The sequence below is a fragment of the Asparagus officinalis genome, chromosome 8 (assembly GCF_001876935.1).
Source record: "Asparagus officinalis chromosome 8, Aspof.V1, whole genome shotgun sequence".
In the NCBI taxonomy this organism is placed as follows: Eukaryota; Viridiplantae; Streptophyta; class Magnoliopsida; order Asparagales; family Asparagaceae; genus Asparagus; species Asparagus officinalis.
The window spans coordinates 12530699-12547687 of record NC_033801.1 but is presented as its reverse complement, the minus strand read 5'-3'; the positions used below and the strand labels follow the sequence as shown (position 1 = coordinate 12547687).

Below are 16989 nucleotides of genomic sequence, written 5' to 3'. Positions count from 1 at the left end.
AAGTGGTGTAGTACTCCCACTGAAACCTCCGCTCGCCAATCCAGACAAGAAGGTACAACGGGGAAAGAAAAGGAGACACGAAAACAGTTATGCTGCTCCCACTGCAGCTTTCCAACACAAGAGGAGGGCAGTACTCCGTGATGTGACAAATACTCGCTGTGAGAATTCATTCAAGGGCTGCATCAATGTAACAAAAATCCAGGTTCATATATCTGAAAGCTTTTGACATGAATGTTAACGGAGGAAAAAAAAACTGTTGTTGTGATAGCTGTACTGATCTTTAAACAATTAATCTTGAAGACATGTGAATCTTGTCACCAATTTCCATAGATGCTTCCTTGTCTTCTTTCTACTTTTTCTAGTTTGAAGTCTGAACTTTTCTTTAATGCAATCTGTGCTCAGACTGGGGTCTGTCAGAAGATTAAATCTGCTCCTTCCAAGGCAAAATTATGTTGTGGCAAGAAGATTTCCGACGTAGCCCCTGCCATTCCTGTGGAAAATACATCGATTTTTGAAAACAAGAAGGAAGATCGAACACAGAATGTAGTGATGTTGGAGACACAAGATGCTGATCTCTCGTTCATTGTGAAAGAAAACTACACGTACCCAGAAAAAGTTGAGAGCCTCTTGGATGGGGAAAGCACATGTGGCACAACTTTGATTGATGAAGAAACCTCCAAAGAAGGACCTAAAATCATTCGTCACATAAAGGATGGTTAGCAGCAAACTCTTCTTTCACTGTTAACAGCAATGGTTTCGATCTAAATATTTAAATGCAATCTGAGGTGTAAAGTTAGGCAAACTATCAAAATGACATTGTTAAGTAAAAACAAATTTCAACATTGTTATTGTTCACAAAATGACAATGGAACCACTTTACATTACACTTATTGAGAATGGAAGATTTTCACTATTGGACTTCAGTCAATGCCTTAATATTCTGCAAGCCGTTTATTTCTTTTAATTGGTGATATTGCCATTTCTCCCTATAAAAGATATTATTGTGTAATAATGCTTTAATTGGTGGGTGCAGTTAAAGATGAATTCTGCGAGGATCCTGGGGGCTCATTTGAGTTGGAGTATATGGATATTGATGCTGACCATGCAAATCCCCAGATGTGCTGTGTTTACTCATCTGACATATATTCTAATTTACATGCTGCCGAGGTATGATATAAACTTTATTTTTTAAGAATCTGAGACCTGTCGCTTTTCCCTATATCTCAATTATGAATTTCCTACCATTACTACTTTGATTTCTTTAACTTCTGTTGCCGCTGTATAATGCTGGCAAGTAAAGAGACGTGAGGTCCCATCAAGTGCACAACTTTTATTTACCTAGAGTTTAACCTTTCCGGGACAATGTGACAGTTTATTCTTGTCCTTGTTTCAGTTTTTAATTTGTCTGTTTGTGACTTTTATAATTTCTTATATTAAGAATTCTTCTTTCTTCAGCTCCTCCAAAGACCTTGTTCTAACTTCATGGAAACGGTGCAGCGAGATATCACTCATAGCATGCGGGGGATTTTAATTGATTGGCTTGTGGAGGTTTGTAAAAGTTTGATTTGGCTATGTTTTCTCAAAAGAAATTTATTCTTGTTGGTAAACAACTTATGAAAGTTGAACTTCACTTTCGGCTTATGAGTTGAGAGTTGACTACTTATTTGCAGCATTTTCTAAATAATCACTGGCCATTTCACTTCAGCTTGTGCAAATCTGGCATATCATTCAGCTATACCTATCAACATTAAAATTTAAACAGCCTCATAATGGGACGACATTCTCACTTAGTCACTTTGACAATAGAGGATAGCTAAAGCTGACTGATTAGCTAATAACCTGATGTCTTGTTTCAGTGTATACAGTGAACAGTGCTATCTACAGTATGGTGGTAGATGATTATACATGTATCATCTGCCAAATATTTTTTTCTCAGATCACTTACTCTTTTAGGTGAATATTTTTTCTTGAGGTATAGGTACTTGAAGGATGCATAACCTGTATATTAAAGTGTATAACCATTGCTTAGATATATGGCAAACTTGAAATTCATGGTAGATCTAACAGAACAAAAAGTATTACAAATTTCAGACGTTTTTTGGTATGGAGTTAATTTCCAGTTATCCTTTCCTCATTTCCCATTTGCTAGGAATAATAGCTATGTTTACACTTCGTAGAGTATGAATGAGATGTCTGTATCAAGCAAAATTAGGACAAGATCCCACTTAAGAAGTAGAATTGTTTCAGCCTTCCTATACGGCAATTTTTACTGAAGATATATATTTTGAATATACTAGATGTACTTGTAGAAGTTGCATCCTTTTATCCAACAAAGGAGAGGCTGATGAGATTTGTTTCCTCAGTGAGGGATAGATAACTAGCTACAGAATTTCTCTATCATCTCAGCCTTTTATAATCTGCCTTCATCTGAAGGAGTGGCCTCCTTCATATTTAATGAAAATCTACCAAGACACATGCCCTCTCAAGTCAATGTAAATTTCATGGCTGGTGAAACTGCAGAAAAGAAAGGGCATGTCTCATGCCTAAGAGGCCCAGTCTTTGTTAGGAAACCCTATCTTATGAGTTATGGCTGATGGATCTATATCATAAAGGGATTAAATTAACTAATCAAATTAGAGAATCTATATCAATATGTTAGTGCAAAACGTAGGAAATATAGAGTATGAAACATATGGATGGTAACTTTGAACAAGAGATTTTGGCTGGTTCTCTATGTGATGAAAATATTAACCTCATTAACCAAGGCAGGGAGGCTACTTAAGTGAAAACTGAAAGTGTTGATGGTTTAAATCACACAGGAAAAAAAAAGGTAATAGGGACTGGGTTGATATGGGGCCGCTCACTTTTCCGAATATCTGATTTGGAGTTGAGCTGTTTGTCCCTGCACATGTAACAACTCGTAAGAGGACGGGGACTGTTTCCCCCGTTGTTCCTCTGACGATCAAGTCAGCTAGGTGCTTGAGTGAGAATATGAGAAAATCCAGCGGAATGGAAAAAAAAACTAAACAAATTGCTTACCCTTGTATTTGGACTAATTTTAGTTTTTATAGCCAAACAAGAGGGGTAATCTAGTCTTTTTGACCGAACCTAAGCTGGCGGATGAGTTAACGTCTACTTTACAGATGTCGGTCGTGGATCGGCCACAGGATGGGTGCTGTCATTCCGTCATTAATGAGATGGGATGAGCGGCGTATAAAGCCTGCGTGGTCCGATGTGTCAAATAATGTCGGGGATGGAGAAATGATGACGTCTGCCAAACATATAATATGATGTCGACGTGCTGTCAGCGGGGGTAGGTGAGTGGGGTGGGTAGGTGGGAGGTTGCGAGGTTGTCGTCTTTTGGCTTGTAACGAGGGGTGTCGAGAAGTAATACCTTTCGAGTCGACTCCGCGAGGTGTTGAATAACTTGTCGAGTGGGCTCGCAGTGAGTCGTCTTCGATAAGAGGACCGACAAGTACCGCCATTCGAGTCGACCTAAGGAGATGATGACTCGACGAGTCGGCTAAGTCAGGATCCTGGCAGTCCTGATCGTCAATTCGATTTGAACGGTGCATGTCGAGGGACACCTGCCCATTGTTGGCAAAGGGCCACAATTTGGCGACTAAAAACACCATAATAGAAAGGTTTCTGTATAATGAGTACTTCTGTATGTTCTCATCCTATTGCCATGTGTGTGATGCCTCTATGCATTTACAAAGGTTTAGGACTGGGATTTAAACTTGGTGTTTCTCATTCTAGTTGAAAAATCACTGATGACTCCACAAAAATCCGGCAAATGATGGAACTCAGTTTGGTAGTAGTGGAAGTAAATGTACTTGCATTTAAATACAGTGGCATGGAAAAATGCCTTCCCTTCCTAGGCCCATATGCCGGTCAGCAACCCTTTACCGATTATCTGTAAATTATATTGTGGACTTAAATGATGGTTTCAAACACTTACGAGTAGTTTTGCATTGCCTTCTTTTGTCTTCAGTTGAGCGTGTGCTCCTTATATTAATGTCAATGACTTGGTTCCTCTTTCAGGTTTCTGATGAATACAAGCTTGTTCCAGACACACTGTATCTCACCGTTAATATCATCGATCGTTTCCTCTCTCAAAATTATATTGAAAGGCAGAGATTGCAACTATTGGGCATTAGTTAATATCATCGATCGTTTCCTCTCTCAAAATTATATTGAAAGGCAGAGATTGCAACTATTGGGCATTAGTTGCATGTTAATTGCATCGTAAGTTTTCAAATTATATTGAAAGGCAGAGATTGCAACTATTGGGCATTAGTTGCATGTTAATTGCATCGTAAGTTTTTTGTTTTATGTGTTAGTGTTAATCTTCCTTTATATATTTGAATAAGATTATGACCATTAACATGATCGCCTGCATTTAGTATGTCAATGTTTTCTTAGTTGTGTAGTATTTTTTGGTTGTCATATTTGATAATGTTATTCTATTTATTTGAATATCCATCATTTAAAGTATCTTCTGAGCAAACTATCTTCATACTAATGTTTGATTATTAATGTCTAAATGAAACTTGTGTGGGATTGTTTCATGGTACCATGATGAATCCCTAGGTGGTCAATCCACCGCATTAATACATTTGAAACTGCAACCCTTCACCTTTCTGCTAACACAAGTATGGTATCATGTTAACCGGTAATGTCCTCCAAATTCAGATACACTTTGATCTGAAATGCATTCTTGACTGTTATCGTATTTTTCAAGTAAAAACGTTACCTTTCCATTTATTTGGTTGGCATGACCTTGGTCCGGTTCATCACATGCATGAAAAATTCTGTTAGCAACAAGAGGATTGACAATGGATGGATTAAACATTTGAGGTATGACGCCGCATATTGGCAACACATTTAACCATGTATCACAGAGACCTGAGGTTAATCATCATTGAATGAGAATAAAGAAAATGCGGAGACACATACAACCCTTAATTAGTTGCTAATACTATGACATAGAAGGCTACTCTCCAATATTGATAATTCAATGCGTTTATCAATGTATAACTAGCATGTCATGTTTGACAACATTGAACTTCTATTTTCTTTACCTCCTTTCCTGATAGTTTCAAGTGCGTTGTTCATGTGAACATCAAGAAGTAGTTAGATTGTTGGCTTTTATATCTTTCCCCACCTTCTGTAATGCTGAAAAGGGAACCTTAGAAGTATGGTCTTGGTGCTACAAGTCACATGTTTAGGCAAACTATTTTTTAGTAGGTTCTGCTAGCGTCACTTTCCTGACAGCATCACTTTCCTAACGGTGATGCAAAGTGTATATTGACCTATAAACTTTGAGTTAATTGACTTTTGAGTAATAACCGGGTAAGATGTTAGACAGTGTGTCAAGCGTGTTTATCATCTGCCAACAGTAATGCATTTCTTGTTTGGCACATGAATGGGATCAATTTTGTGGAAGCTTGTTTCAAGATGGTATCATCTTGATCTTACTGTAAAACTGGATTTCGTTCAACCTCCTGTTCATATAGTAAAGTAGGGATTTTCATAAATTTATTTATATGCTGAAGTTATGTGGACTTATGCTTAAATTGGCACTTGATTTCCTCTAGCATATGGCTTTAGCTAATAGAACTTTCGAATCTTCTATGTTGTGTGTTACTCAGAAAATACGAAGAAATTTGTGCTCCTCGTATAGAAGAATTTTGCTTTATTACAGACAACACATACACCAAAGAAGAGGTATGCTCATTTTCTTGTCACATTTTTCGAAGTGCCTTTTGTATATTAGATCGCAGAGTTATGTAGAGAGTTTGTTCACGGATGGATCTGACATAGGTATCCTTATTGGATAACAGGTGCTAAAAATGGAAATTCAAGTATTGGACCTTTTGAGCTTTCACATCTCTGTGCCCACTGTAAAAACATTTCTAAGGTAAGTCCTGCTCACCTTGGTTAACCCCTATTTGTTTAAATTTCCTCTTTGGCATGTTCTTATAATTTCTCTGCAGGAGATATATTCGAGCAGCACATACATCATACAAGGTAGGTACTTCTACAATTAAAGTTATGCAGCATGGTTCTGTTTAGACTAACCATACTTTAAATAATACCACCTTTGGTTGAAGTGAATTATTTTTGTTAATGCAGGTTCCCCCCCAAGCCCTGAGTCATCTGGCCAATTACTTAGCAGAGCTAACATTGGTCGAGTATAGCTTCATAAAGTTTCTTCCTTCAGTCATAGCTGCATCTGCTGTGTTTCTTGCGAGATGGACATTGGAGCAGTCTGACCATCCATGGGTGAGTGCCTACTGATATCCTTTCCATCTATGAACTCTCAAAAGTTCTCTTGATGGCTTATTCTCAACTTGGCTAAGGCATTTATTACTTTCTTTCGAAAAGCAGAATAGTACTCTGGAACATTATACCTCTTATAAGGCTTCAGAACTCAAAGCTGCAGTTCTCGCAATGCAAGAGTTACAGTTGAATACGAACAATTGCCCCCTTAATGCAATTCGTGAGAAGTACAGACAATCAAAGGTATAAATGACAAATTAAATGTGACTGTAAATTTAAGAAAATATTTTCTGACTAAATTATGAGAACTTTCATGTTGCTCATCTGGCTGATTTTGATGAATTTACCTAATAGTTTTACATATTTCTCTAATATTAACCCTATATGCTATTTTGGAATACAGTTTGAGTCTGTGGCTGCTATGGCATCTCCGCAACTACTTCAATCACTGTTCAGTTGACGGTACATGGATTATTCTTCTAATCTACAGTCTGTTAACAGAGGGTTATCAGACTTGGAACATCTTTTTTCATCAAGGGTTCTGAAAATTCCAGTTGACACTCCATTGACTGCTGATTTGATTCCTTCATTTTGTTCTTTTCACATCTTCGTTTACGGTGGTTAGTGTTCCAACAATTGATTGTTTTTCTAGATCTTGTTTTTTTTTTAACGTAAAATATGAGGGATGATAGAGGGTGATCACTGCTTGAGATTGTTGGCCAAATGGCTTATTTATTTCAAGCATTTGGTGTACCATGTAAAGCAGTATCTATATGCCCAAAATTCATTTGCCCCAGTATTTGTGGGAGTGTAACTATTTCGTGTAATTGTGGGATATGTAACTATTGCATAGGTAACTTACGTGATTAAATCTAAATACCTTTTCCTCTTCTATGGTCATGTTGTGTCCACGCTCTTTTTCTTTCTCCTCTAATTAAATCATTGTTGCAGCAATTTTGGAAGATTACAGCATGTACTTTTTCAATTGCAGGAGATCTTTTCTTGTAACATTCATTCAGTCAATACCAATATTTATGCAACTGGAGTGCTTAAATTTTGATTTCTGTTGACCGAATTGGATTGAACTGTGTGTATGTGTGCGTTGCTAGGCGCCAACTTTGACTGATTACACTTTCATGCAGGTAGAACAGGTGTTGTCGTATTGAAGCTGGGTTTTGTGCAGTAATTGAGAAACTTGTGAACTATGGCAGAATATAAATTTGCTGATCACATAAATTTTTTTTTTGTTTCCCATAAATAAAGAAATTGAAACAATGTTAGTCAACTAGAACGGTAATAAAACTAGAACTAGGATAACTGTACAAAATTATCATTTTTTTTATTTTTCTATACAAAAATAAGGGTTCTAACCTCTCAAATTATCCAAAGTTTTAGCTTGGAACTAGATGGTAAAAAACCAGAACTCTCCATTTTATTTTTTTTATTTTTTGTAACTTTTTATTTTTCTTTACCTCTTTCCTTCGATCGGATCTCGTCTCCTTTTAGGCATCTCTTATATTTTCTTTTTTATTAAATATTATAATAATATAATTAAACTAAAAGTATAGAAAGTATAGGTCCATAATTTATTTAAAAATAAAATTGAGAGATGATAGAAAGAGATCTTCGGGAGAAAAAAAAGAAGAAAAAAAAGGAAAACTTTATTTTAGACTTGTACTATAATATTAATTAAAAAACCAAAAAACTACAACACATATTATAATAATATTTGACAATATCTTATAGTCTAACCAAAAGTTACTTAATAGTAATTAATAGTCTAATAAATAATTATCAATCAATAACAGTAAGTTTAAAATACATAAATACTATTTACATCATCAAAAAGCATAAATGCATACTTTATGATTATAAAAAAATCATCTCAAGCTATTTTATCAAAATATCCCGCTTCACAAAATTATTTATAATAATCCCACTATAATATCCTACTTGTAAAAAAATTATTCCATCTTAATAATTATCCCAAGTCACGTGAAAATGTCCCAATTTACTAACCCCCATAAAGACTTCAAATAGGCTTTATTTCGGGAAGAATTGCTTATAGTATTGGAAGTTACAGATAAGACAGTTCAAAACCGGGGTACTGCAAAATAAAATTTTTATGGGGTTATTGCAAAATTCTTGGGCATGGGAAGGCTGCACCCCAAAAAGGGAAAAAAGATACTGGGGTTAAAACATTTTTTGAAGATTCAATCAATACGGTACAATAGAAAAACTATTTTTCAAGAGTTTGCATCGACACAATATGCTCAGAAAAGAAAAGCTGATCGAGAGTTTGCACCAACAATAGAAAAAGCCAAAAATGGATGTCGCGTGAGAAGAGAATGCAGTAAAGGATGCGACAAGCGTGGACCGAACACGCGGCCTTCAGATCTTCAGTCGGACGGTCTCTCCGTCCGCTAAGATGTTCTGGCGGATCGCTGAAACGTTAAGTTTATCATATAAGGGGTCAAATTTTATAATTTTAGGTTACGGATTTTACTATAGGATTCAGAAATCCATATGTTTTTTTAGCATGAGTTGGAATTTCTGAAATGTTGTTTATTTCATCAATATTTTGGGATATGTAATCTTATAATTTATATTTTGTTTATTTCAAACTCAAATTGTAGCATTACAAATTCTAGAATTTGAAATCTACTCTAAATCTTCTCTCAAAGAAGGGATTTTACGAATGCTATTATATATTAGTTTTTTATTATTTAGATATTTAATATCTCAAAATTTATTTTAAACCAAACAAATATTATGAAATCCATAAACTGAAAAAAAAACTCACTTTTTTCATCCTAGAATTTGCAATCCATCCTGTATCAAAAAAAAAAAAAAAACAAAAACAAACCCTAAATGACTGTAAATAACAGCTTATCGATGGCCCGTAACGTGGAGACCCTACCATCGAAATCTCACAGTCACAGGTCCTCATCGACAGAGGCCACCATCAATGGAAGCCAATCACACAGGTAAATGATAGCTATCTGCTTCAAAATTACAATTATATTATGATGAAATGAATTTGCATCACTATAATTTTAGCTTTAATCACGTCAAATCCTGCCCGGTTCCCCAATTTTTTTGCTCGGTAACAACACTTTCAAATCCACAAGCTGATGATTTTTTTCTTCCAATTGATCGCGAGAATTTCGCAGTGGTTAGCCGGTAATAGTAGGAGGAGTGGATAATTTTTACAGTTTCCACCTCCACCACCCAGTTTGTGGTCCCCTGTCCGGCTGTGAATTCAGGGGGCTGATGTTAATAAATGAAGGAATCAAGGATCTCAGAGTAATTTTGGCAAAGCAAGGGAGCAAAACCGAGTAGCATCACCCACAATGGGTGATGACTATCTATCTATATAATGCCTATTATGTGTTACCTGAGCTATCTTTTGTGGGTCATTGCTCTCCTTGGAGTCCTGGCTCAGGATGAGGGTTCTGAGTGCTGCACTTTCTTCACAGCCGTCATCTGCGGCGGCTGCTTACTTTCCTTCTTCGTCGAAATTCCACGCCTCTCCTTCTGCTTCTCCTTGTAGTACTTGTTCTCGTTTTCTCGGTCTCAAATCAGGTTAGAATTGTTCTCTGATGACTTGCTTGTTCAGTATGATTTGCTGTTCAATCAATCAGGTAATCATTAGCTTGCGATCTTATCTAGTTCCGTCGAAGCATTGGAGTTCAAAAAGGATTTAGAATTAGCAGAAGAAAGCGGGGGGTAATTTTTAGGAAAGCTAACATGAAATGTGGGGGTGTAGTTATGTATCACTTGCAATAAATGTTCTCATCACGATATTCTGAAGGAAATTGGAATATGAATGAGGGTGATAGGACGTACGCGGATATTACAATGGTTGGCTAAGTAACGAGTGTAATTGTAAGAAGTGAGAGGTGCAACGAATGTGTTGCAGAAAGAGTTGTAACAACTCGGATGTTTTTGCCATTGCTCGTGCGGAAAGGATAGACCATAGAGATAACAACTACTACACTAGAAGGGGAGAAAATGGTGTGGATAATAGTGGAGTTTGGTAGGATTTCAGGGGAAAGAAAAGGATAGAATCGGAGAAAAGCGAGAGCAGTTTCCTCCTCTAATAAGATGGACATATTGAGGGGATATAATATTCCCACGTTTATCCTAAAAAAAACGATCTGTACCTTTTTCCAAAGACCGTAGTCTATGTCGGACGGACACTGGCATGCCAATGTGGGAAGTACATGACATGGCATGACGAAATGAAACACATCAAATTCTGAAAATTTCGCAGAAACTTCAAGTATCATGTGCAACAGACAGATATGATACAATTTCATGATAGAGGTGTCTAAGGGTACAACCCTTAGATTAGTAGATATCATAAATACCTTTCGCTTATTTCTGTCAGTCTTGCTTTTAATTATGTAACTCGATACTCCATGTGAAATTCTTGCATCCTTTTGAGTGCAAAAGTAGGGATTATTTACATGTATAAAGCTTATATCTATGACAGCTTACTTAATAAAGATTTCATATATGCGAGTACCTATAACTGTTATGAAATCTTCCAATGATATGCAAGGAGTATGTCCCTTCACGCTATATATTGGTATCTTTCCTGTAAATAAGCTGAATGTCATTAATCTAAATTTCTATTGGGTACGCATTCATCAGGTCAGGACATATCTCCAAAATTATAGCTACTATTTTTTATTTATCACAAGCTAATCTATGTGATATGCGAAGGTTATGTTGCTCTACGTTGTTGATGGTTTCTGTAAATTTAGATAAGATACCCAGGATGTATTTCATTTCATAATAAAGTAAGATACGAAAAAAAATTCTTTCCTTTCATTTTTAATGCCTAACGAAGTCTGATGGGTTAGAACAGTATGCTGAAGCAAAATGTAGCTCAAGTTTGTTCTGGATCCTTCTTGTTCCGGGCAACAACTAAGGAAGAAATATCCGTACTTGCCGTCTTTTCATTTTGTTCGCTTTATTTGTAAATTATCATAGTGTAATGCTTCAGTTTGATTTTGATTGTTTGTGCTAAATCAAATTCATTAACATTTTTTCCAGTTCCCACTCACAAACAGCATGGCAGCATTTTGGCCAATGAACGAGGAGCAAAATCACTGCACTCAGTGTTTCCTACATCTCCTGCACTAGTTTCCTCCGTTGATGATCTGTTCCAGTTCATTTTGATGGGGCCTCTGATAGAAAAATTGGGTTTTACTCAGGAAAAAGTGGCAGAAACCATAGACAAATGGATATTATATGGAGGTTATTTGTGCAGATTATTTCGGATGAATGAACTTACCATGACACTCCCCGAAAAGGCCAGAATCTACCATTACTATATTCCCGTGTTTCTCTGGTGTGAAGAACAAGTTCAACTTCACCGCTCCAAATTTAATGAAGAAAAAGAGATTCCACCTTTAATGGTACCCTCCTGCTCTCTGATTGTTTTAAAGTGCTCCTATTGAGATGTTACCCACAAGTTTCTATAGTTTATGGGTTAATTTGTCAAAACCCCCTAAACTTTTGGGGTTTTTTGCACATCACCCCCTGAACTTTCGACCTTTCTCATTGGATCCCTCTATTCTAATTGACAAATAATAACTAACATATCATTGAGAGAAAAAACCCTCCATTAGGGGGAGGAGGTTCAGGGGGAATGTGCAATCCCCAAAGTTTAGGGGGGTTTTGTGAAATTAACTGTTTATTTATTTCCATTCCGTAGTGAGTGTTATACACATAAATAGGTAATTGTATAGTCAAATAAATTTTCCAAACATATATATACATTATCATTATTTTTTCAGCACGACCATCTTTATATTATTTAGAAATTACTCAGCAGACAATATTAAGTACCTCTTTGTTCATAGTTGACCCTCAATACTTTATCATTCAGATTGGCGTTAGTGCACCCCAAGGTAGTGGGAAAACTACTCTTGTGTTTGCTCTAGATTATCTTTTCCGGCGCACTGGTAGGTAAGTTTACATCTTTTTGCTACATGGAATGTTCCTCTGTTTAAAGAATTCCTTGTTGATTTCTTCATATAGAAAAAAATCAGTTCCCTCTACAGACTTACAATGGCGAGCTGATATGACTTATCTCCCAGGAATTCTGCAACTTTATCAATAGACGATTTTTATTTGACTGCAGAAGAACAGGTAGAGATATCCTCGTCCCAACTCAATTTCCCTTTCCTGTGCCTTCCTTTTTCATTCTCTTATGTATTAACGCTTCTTTTCAGGCCAACTTAAGAAGTCAAAACCCTGGGAATGCTCTATTAGAGGTGCTAAAGGGGAAATTTTCATTAATTACAATATGCGCATTCTATTCTGTGGAAACTGTGTTCTGTGAAATTATTTCTTAATTACCTGTTACTAATTCATTCCAGTTACGTGGTAATGCGGGAAGCCATGATCTTCAATTCTCAGTTGATACACTTTCAAAATTAAGCAAACTGACGAAGGAAGGTACCCTTCTGTTGAACTGTTACGTGACTTTTAAGTCTATAGTTCTGTAATTTCTTATGATCGGAGTAGTTCTTAATTTTATTTTATTTTTGGGAAAAATGCTTCCAGCCCCCAAAAGCCAAGTGAACATGCTTCCCACCCCCAGGACTTGGTCAATGGGCGTTTTACCCCTAAAAATAAAGAATCTGTTCTCTGAGCCCCCAAAACACAAAACCCAAGACATTAAAACATGTGAAGACCATAATACCCTTCTCTCTCTCTTTCTTTTTTTTTATTAAAATATGATAGAGATTATTTTATTATTTTTGTTTTCTCTCTCTTTATCATGATGTACCAAGAGGATAGTTGAAATGATTGATGAAGATTATTTTATTATTTTTATTTTTTATTATTTTGGTTGTTTGTATTGGGAGGTTGTTAAAGTTACGGGTTGATTGTTAAGGTTACGGGTTGGTTGTTAAGGTTAAGGGTTTGTCGTTAAGGTTATGAATCCCCTCTCTCTCTCTCTCTCTCTCTCTCTTTCTTTTTTTATTAAAATATGATGGTGATTATTTTATTATTTTTGTTTTCTCTCTCTCTCTTTATCATGATGTACCAAGAGGATAGTTGAAATGATTGATGAGGATTATTTTATTATTTTTGTTTTTTATTAACCTTAACAATTAAACCCGTAACCTTAACAATTAAATCCGTAACCTTAACAATTAAACTCGTAACCTTAACAACAAATCCGTAACCTACACAACAAACCCATAACCTTAACAACAAACCCTTAACCTTAACAACCAACCCGTAACCTTAACAATCAACCCGTAACTTTAACAACCTCCCAATACAAACAACCAAAATAATAAAAAACGAAAATAATATAATCATTTCATATCATCAAAGAAACATCATGATAGAGAGAGAGAGAGGATTCACAACCTTAACAACAAACCCTTAACCTTAACAACCAACCCGTAACCTTAACAATCAACCCGTAACCTTAACAATCAACCCGTAACTTTAACAACCTCCCAATACAAACAATCAAAATAATAAAATAAACCTCATCAATCATTTCAACTATCCTCTTGGTACATCATGATAAAAAGAGAGAGAAAACAAAAATAATAAAATAATCCCCATCATATTTTAATAAAAAAAGAAAGAGAGAGAGAGAGGATTCACAACCTTAACAACAAACCCATCATGATGAAGAGAGAGAGAGAGAGAAAAATAATAAAATAATCCTCATCATATTTTAATAAAAAAAGAAAGAGAGAGAGAAGGGTATTATGGTCTTCACATATTTTAATGTCTTGGGTTTTGTGTTTTGGGGGCTCAGAGAACAAAATCTTTATTTTTAGGGGTAAAACACCGGTTTTGTGTTTTGGGGGCTCAGAGAACAAAATCTTTATTTTTAGGGGTAAAACACCCATTGACCAAGTTTTAGGGGTGGGAAGCACGTTCACTTGGCTTTTGGGGGCTGGAAGCATTTTTCCCTTTATTTTTTGTTGTTATTGTGAATGTGTGTGTATGCAAGACTGACATTTTCTTGTAATATCCAGGAATGAAGGCGAAACTCCCACGGTATGATAAGGTATATTAGGGTGCATACTTTTTTTCACTTGATTGTTATATTTTTTGTTTATTATGAACTTACTAGTTCTCTATAGTCAGCATATGGAGGGAGGGGTGACAGAGCTGATCCTTCAACATGGCCAGAGGTTAAAGGACCTCTTACGGTAAAAGTTATTACTAAATTGAAGATTTATCAATTGAAATAGAATGAGTAGAATTTTTTATTGGATTTTTATTTTTGATTTTGTCTTGTAAGTGGTATTATATATCTTTTACGCCTTGATCATTTAGGTTATTCTATTCGAAGGTTGGATGCTTGGATTCAAGCCTCTTCCAAATGATGTAGTGAAAGCAGTTGATCCACAGGTTAGTTCTACAAAAAAAAGTACAAATAAAGATCTTATCTTTACCAATTAACACATATTTCATCTTTATAAAAGCATAGCTCATGGTCTACTTTGTTCTCCAGCTTGAACTTGTAAACAAGAACCTTGAAGCTTATTATGATGCATGGGACAAGTTTGTTGAGGCATGGATAATTATTAAGATTAAGGATCCTAGTTGCGTGTATCAGTGGCGATTGCAGGTTAATATTGTAAAAAAAACAGAGTTGTAATTTAGTATACAACTGAATGGTTATATATTCTTTCTTATCCTTCTCTTTTTCATTCTTCATCTCATTTATAAATTTCAGGCGGAGGTGGCCATGAGGGCAGATGGGAAACCTGGCATGTCAGATGAGGAGGTACTCATGTCTGCTTGTTCTTAGTATCTCCAGTTATTATAGAATTTATATTTGTCAATGTGGAAATTTGTCAATGTGGGATTTTGTCAATTCACTTTAAAGATACAAGATCAGTAAGCTATAATACTTCAATCGATCTTTTTTTTATTACATGGTCACTTAAACTAACTTTGTGTTCTTCTCATGTAATCTGGAATTTGGTAAAATTTTCACCTATTATACTTTTTTGGGTGACAATTTGGACTATTAGTAGAAATATAGACCCTTAAAAAATTGCTCTCAAGGTGTAAAAAGATATCGTGGGTCCTTTTTATGTTAAAGGCTTGAAGAGTAATTACATAAATTACCTTGATCTGTATGAGCTATTCTACGATTATGGATTTATGGTCTAATTTGCCAAGGCTGTGAAGTTCAGTCTTCATACATGAAGTGATATTGTGCTTCTGCTTGCTTTAGATACTTGCTCAAATGAATGCTGCCTTTTCTCTTTGATTTTCAAAGATGACATTGCTATTGCGACAAATATAGTGTGAAAAATAATCTCCAAAGTATCTGAATTGGCTTTCTATACACATCTATCGATATTTGAATATACATTGAGTATCCTTATCTACTGTGCTGTATGTTCTATATGGTATCTGCTATGCTTATAACTTGCATAAATTATCTATATACCATCACTATTATGTGATAAATGTTATTAATATACAAGTGTTTCTTATTATTAGGGTAAATTTCACGTAACCCCCTCATCCATACCTTTAGTTGCACTAAACCCCTTATTTAATTAATAGCATAGACCATGGGGGTTATGTGCAATTTACTCTATTTGCTACCAGTGAATTACACTGAGTTTGATGAGCTTATGTAGAACATCTTGCTATTTCTCTTTTGGTATTTTTTGGATCGATGAATTGACATTAAATATCATCTTCCTATGTACGTTGGATATTGTAAGTGGATTCAAATAGCAGGTATTTTTGGATTGAGAGTTGAATACCAGAGTATTCATTTTGAATCCAACTTGTTTAGACCCCTAAATACAGGTTCCATTATTTATTTTTCTTAGGCAAGAAAAAAGTCTTTCTTATTGCTTCATATGTGTTCCAATATTTTCGCAGGTTTTGGATTTTGTATCGCGGTACTTACCAGCGTACAAGGCTTATCTTCCAGTTCTATACTCTGAAGGACCGAAAGGTTTAGATCCAAATCGTCTCCTTGTAGTTGAGATTGATGAAGCGAGGAATCCTATCTCATAGAATTGAATTCTAATTGTATGATAATAATGCTCCGTACTATCTATTTCCTCTTCTCTAGGTCTACTAAGATATGCTTCAATAAAAAGCGTCGTACAATTTGTAACTCTAGTGTGTTATATATATAGTTTTTTCTGAATTATTTTTTCTCTACAGTTTTAATTGTGTAGAACAAAACGGCCATTACATGACGACAGAAAAGAAATAAATACAGAGCATTATTCACATTAAAAAGGACAAGCTTGATGTGTTTTGAGCTAATTTTGTTGGTATGCTGAAAATAAAAGCTCTCATTTTCTTCACAGGAAAAATCTGAATGTCTCTATCTAAAACGGACAGTTTTATTAAATATGAATATTTTCTGCGTAGATAAGGAGGTTTTCAACACAAAGACAAACTGATGCTAGCTCGAGAGTTGCTTTCTATGCGCTGAGCATTAAATTTTCAAATTCTTTTTATTAATTGTGTATTTTAGCTACAAATTATCAGGTTTCGTCATAACAACATTTCTTTCTAAATTTTAAGAACACTTAAAAAAAGTAAATAATATTATGGAGATTATTAGAAATCAACAAAATTATCTGTCAAAACAAAATAGTCGCATTTCAGGCAATAATTCACAATACTTTCTTTCTTCTAATCAACTCTGACTTGTTGAAGAAA

The 16989-nt window shown here is 35.4% G+C and overlaps 2 protein-coding genes across 3 annotated transcripts; both read left to right on the top strand.

Annotated features, from left to right (window-relative positions):
- LOC109822152 (cyclin-A2-1-like) lies at window positions 7–7179 on the top strand. 2 transcript variants are annotated; one of them, XM_020388314.1, is made up of 12 exons: window positions 7–202; window positions 403–715; window positions 1034–1167; window positions 1456–1548; window positions 4045–4133; window positions 4204–4248; window positions 5655–5730; window positions 5847–5923; window positions 6000–6033; window positions 6139–6288; window positions 6394–6528; window positions 6689–7179. In XM_020388314.1, the coding sequence occupies exons 2-12, from the start codon at window positions 550–552 to the stop codon at window positions 6743–6745; spliced, it is 1056 nt and encodes a 351-aa protein (XP_020243903.1). In that variant the 5' UTR covers window positions 7–202; window positions 403–549; the 3' UTR covers window positions 6746–7179. The 2 variants fall into 2 exon arrangements, with proteins under 2 accessions (XP_020243903.1, XP_020243902.1); XM_020388313.1 differs by having other exon boundaries at window positions 6391–6528.
- Window positions 9604–16468, top strand: LOC109822239 (D-glycerate 3-kinase, chloroplastic). The gene is made up of 12 exons (XM_020388402.1): window positions 9604–9870; window positions 11350–11714; window positions 12188–12267; window positions 12399–12450; window positions 12534–12575; window positions 12681–12759; window positions 14313–14344; window positions 14421–14489; window positions 14617–14691; window positions 14795–14911; window positions 15020–15070; window positions 16192–16468. The coding sequence occupies exons 1-12, from the start codon at window positions 9732–9734 to the stop codon at window positions 16327–16329; spliced, it is 1239 nt and encodes a 412-aa protein (XP_020243991.1). The 5' UTR covers window positions 9604–9731; the 3' UTR covers window positions 16330–16468.

Bases quoted from the DNA above. Each gene is read 5' to 3' on its own strand.
- LOC109822152 (XM_020388313.1), top strand. From the start codon at position 550: ATGTTGGAGACACAAGATGCTGATCTCTCGTTCATTGTGAAAGAAAAC. The intron at 1,168-1,455 runs GTATGATATAAA...TTCTTTCTTCAG, and splicing joins CTAATTTACATGCTGCCGAG to CTCCTCCAAAGACCTTGTTC. The intron at 4,249-5,654 runs GTAAGTTTTCAA...TGTGTTACTCAG, and splicing joins AGTTGCATGTTAATTGCATC to AAAATACGAAGAAATTTGTG.
- LOC109822239 (XM_020388402.1), top strand. From the start codon at position 9,732: ATGAGGGTTCTGAGTGCTGCACTTTCTTCACAGCCGTCATCTGCGGCG. The intron at 12,451-12,533 runs GTAGAGATATCC...GCTTCTTTTCAG, and splicing joins ATTTGACTGCAGAAGAACAG to GCCAACTTAAGAAGTCAAAA. The intron at 12,760-14,312 runs GTACCCTTCTGT...TGTAATATCCAG, and splicing joins AAGCAAACTGACGAAGGAAG to GAATGAAGGCGAAACTCCCA.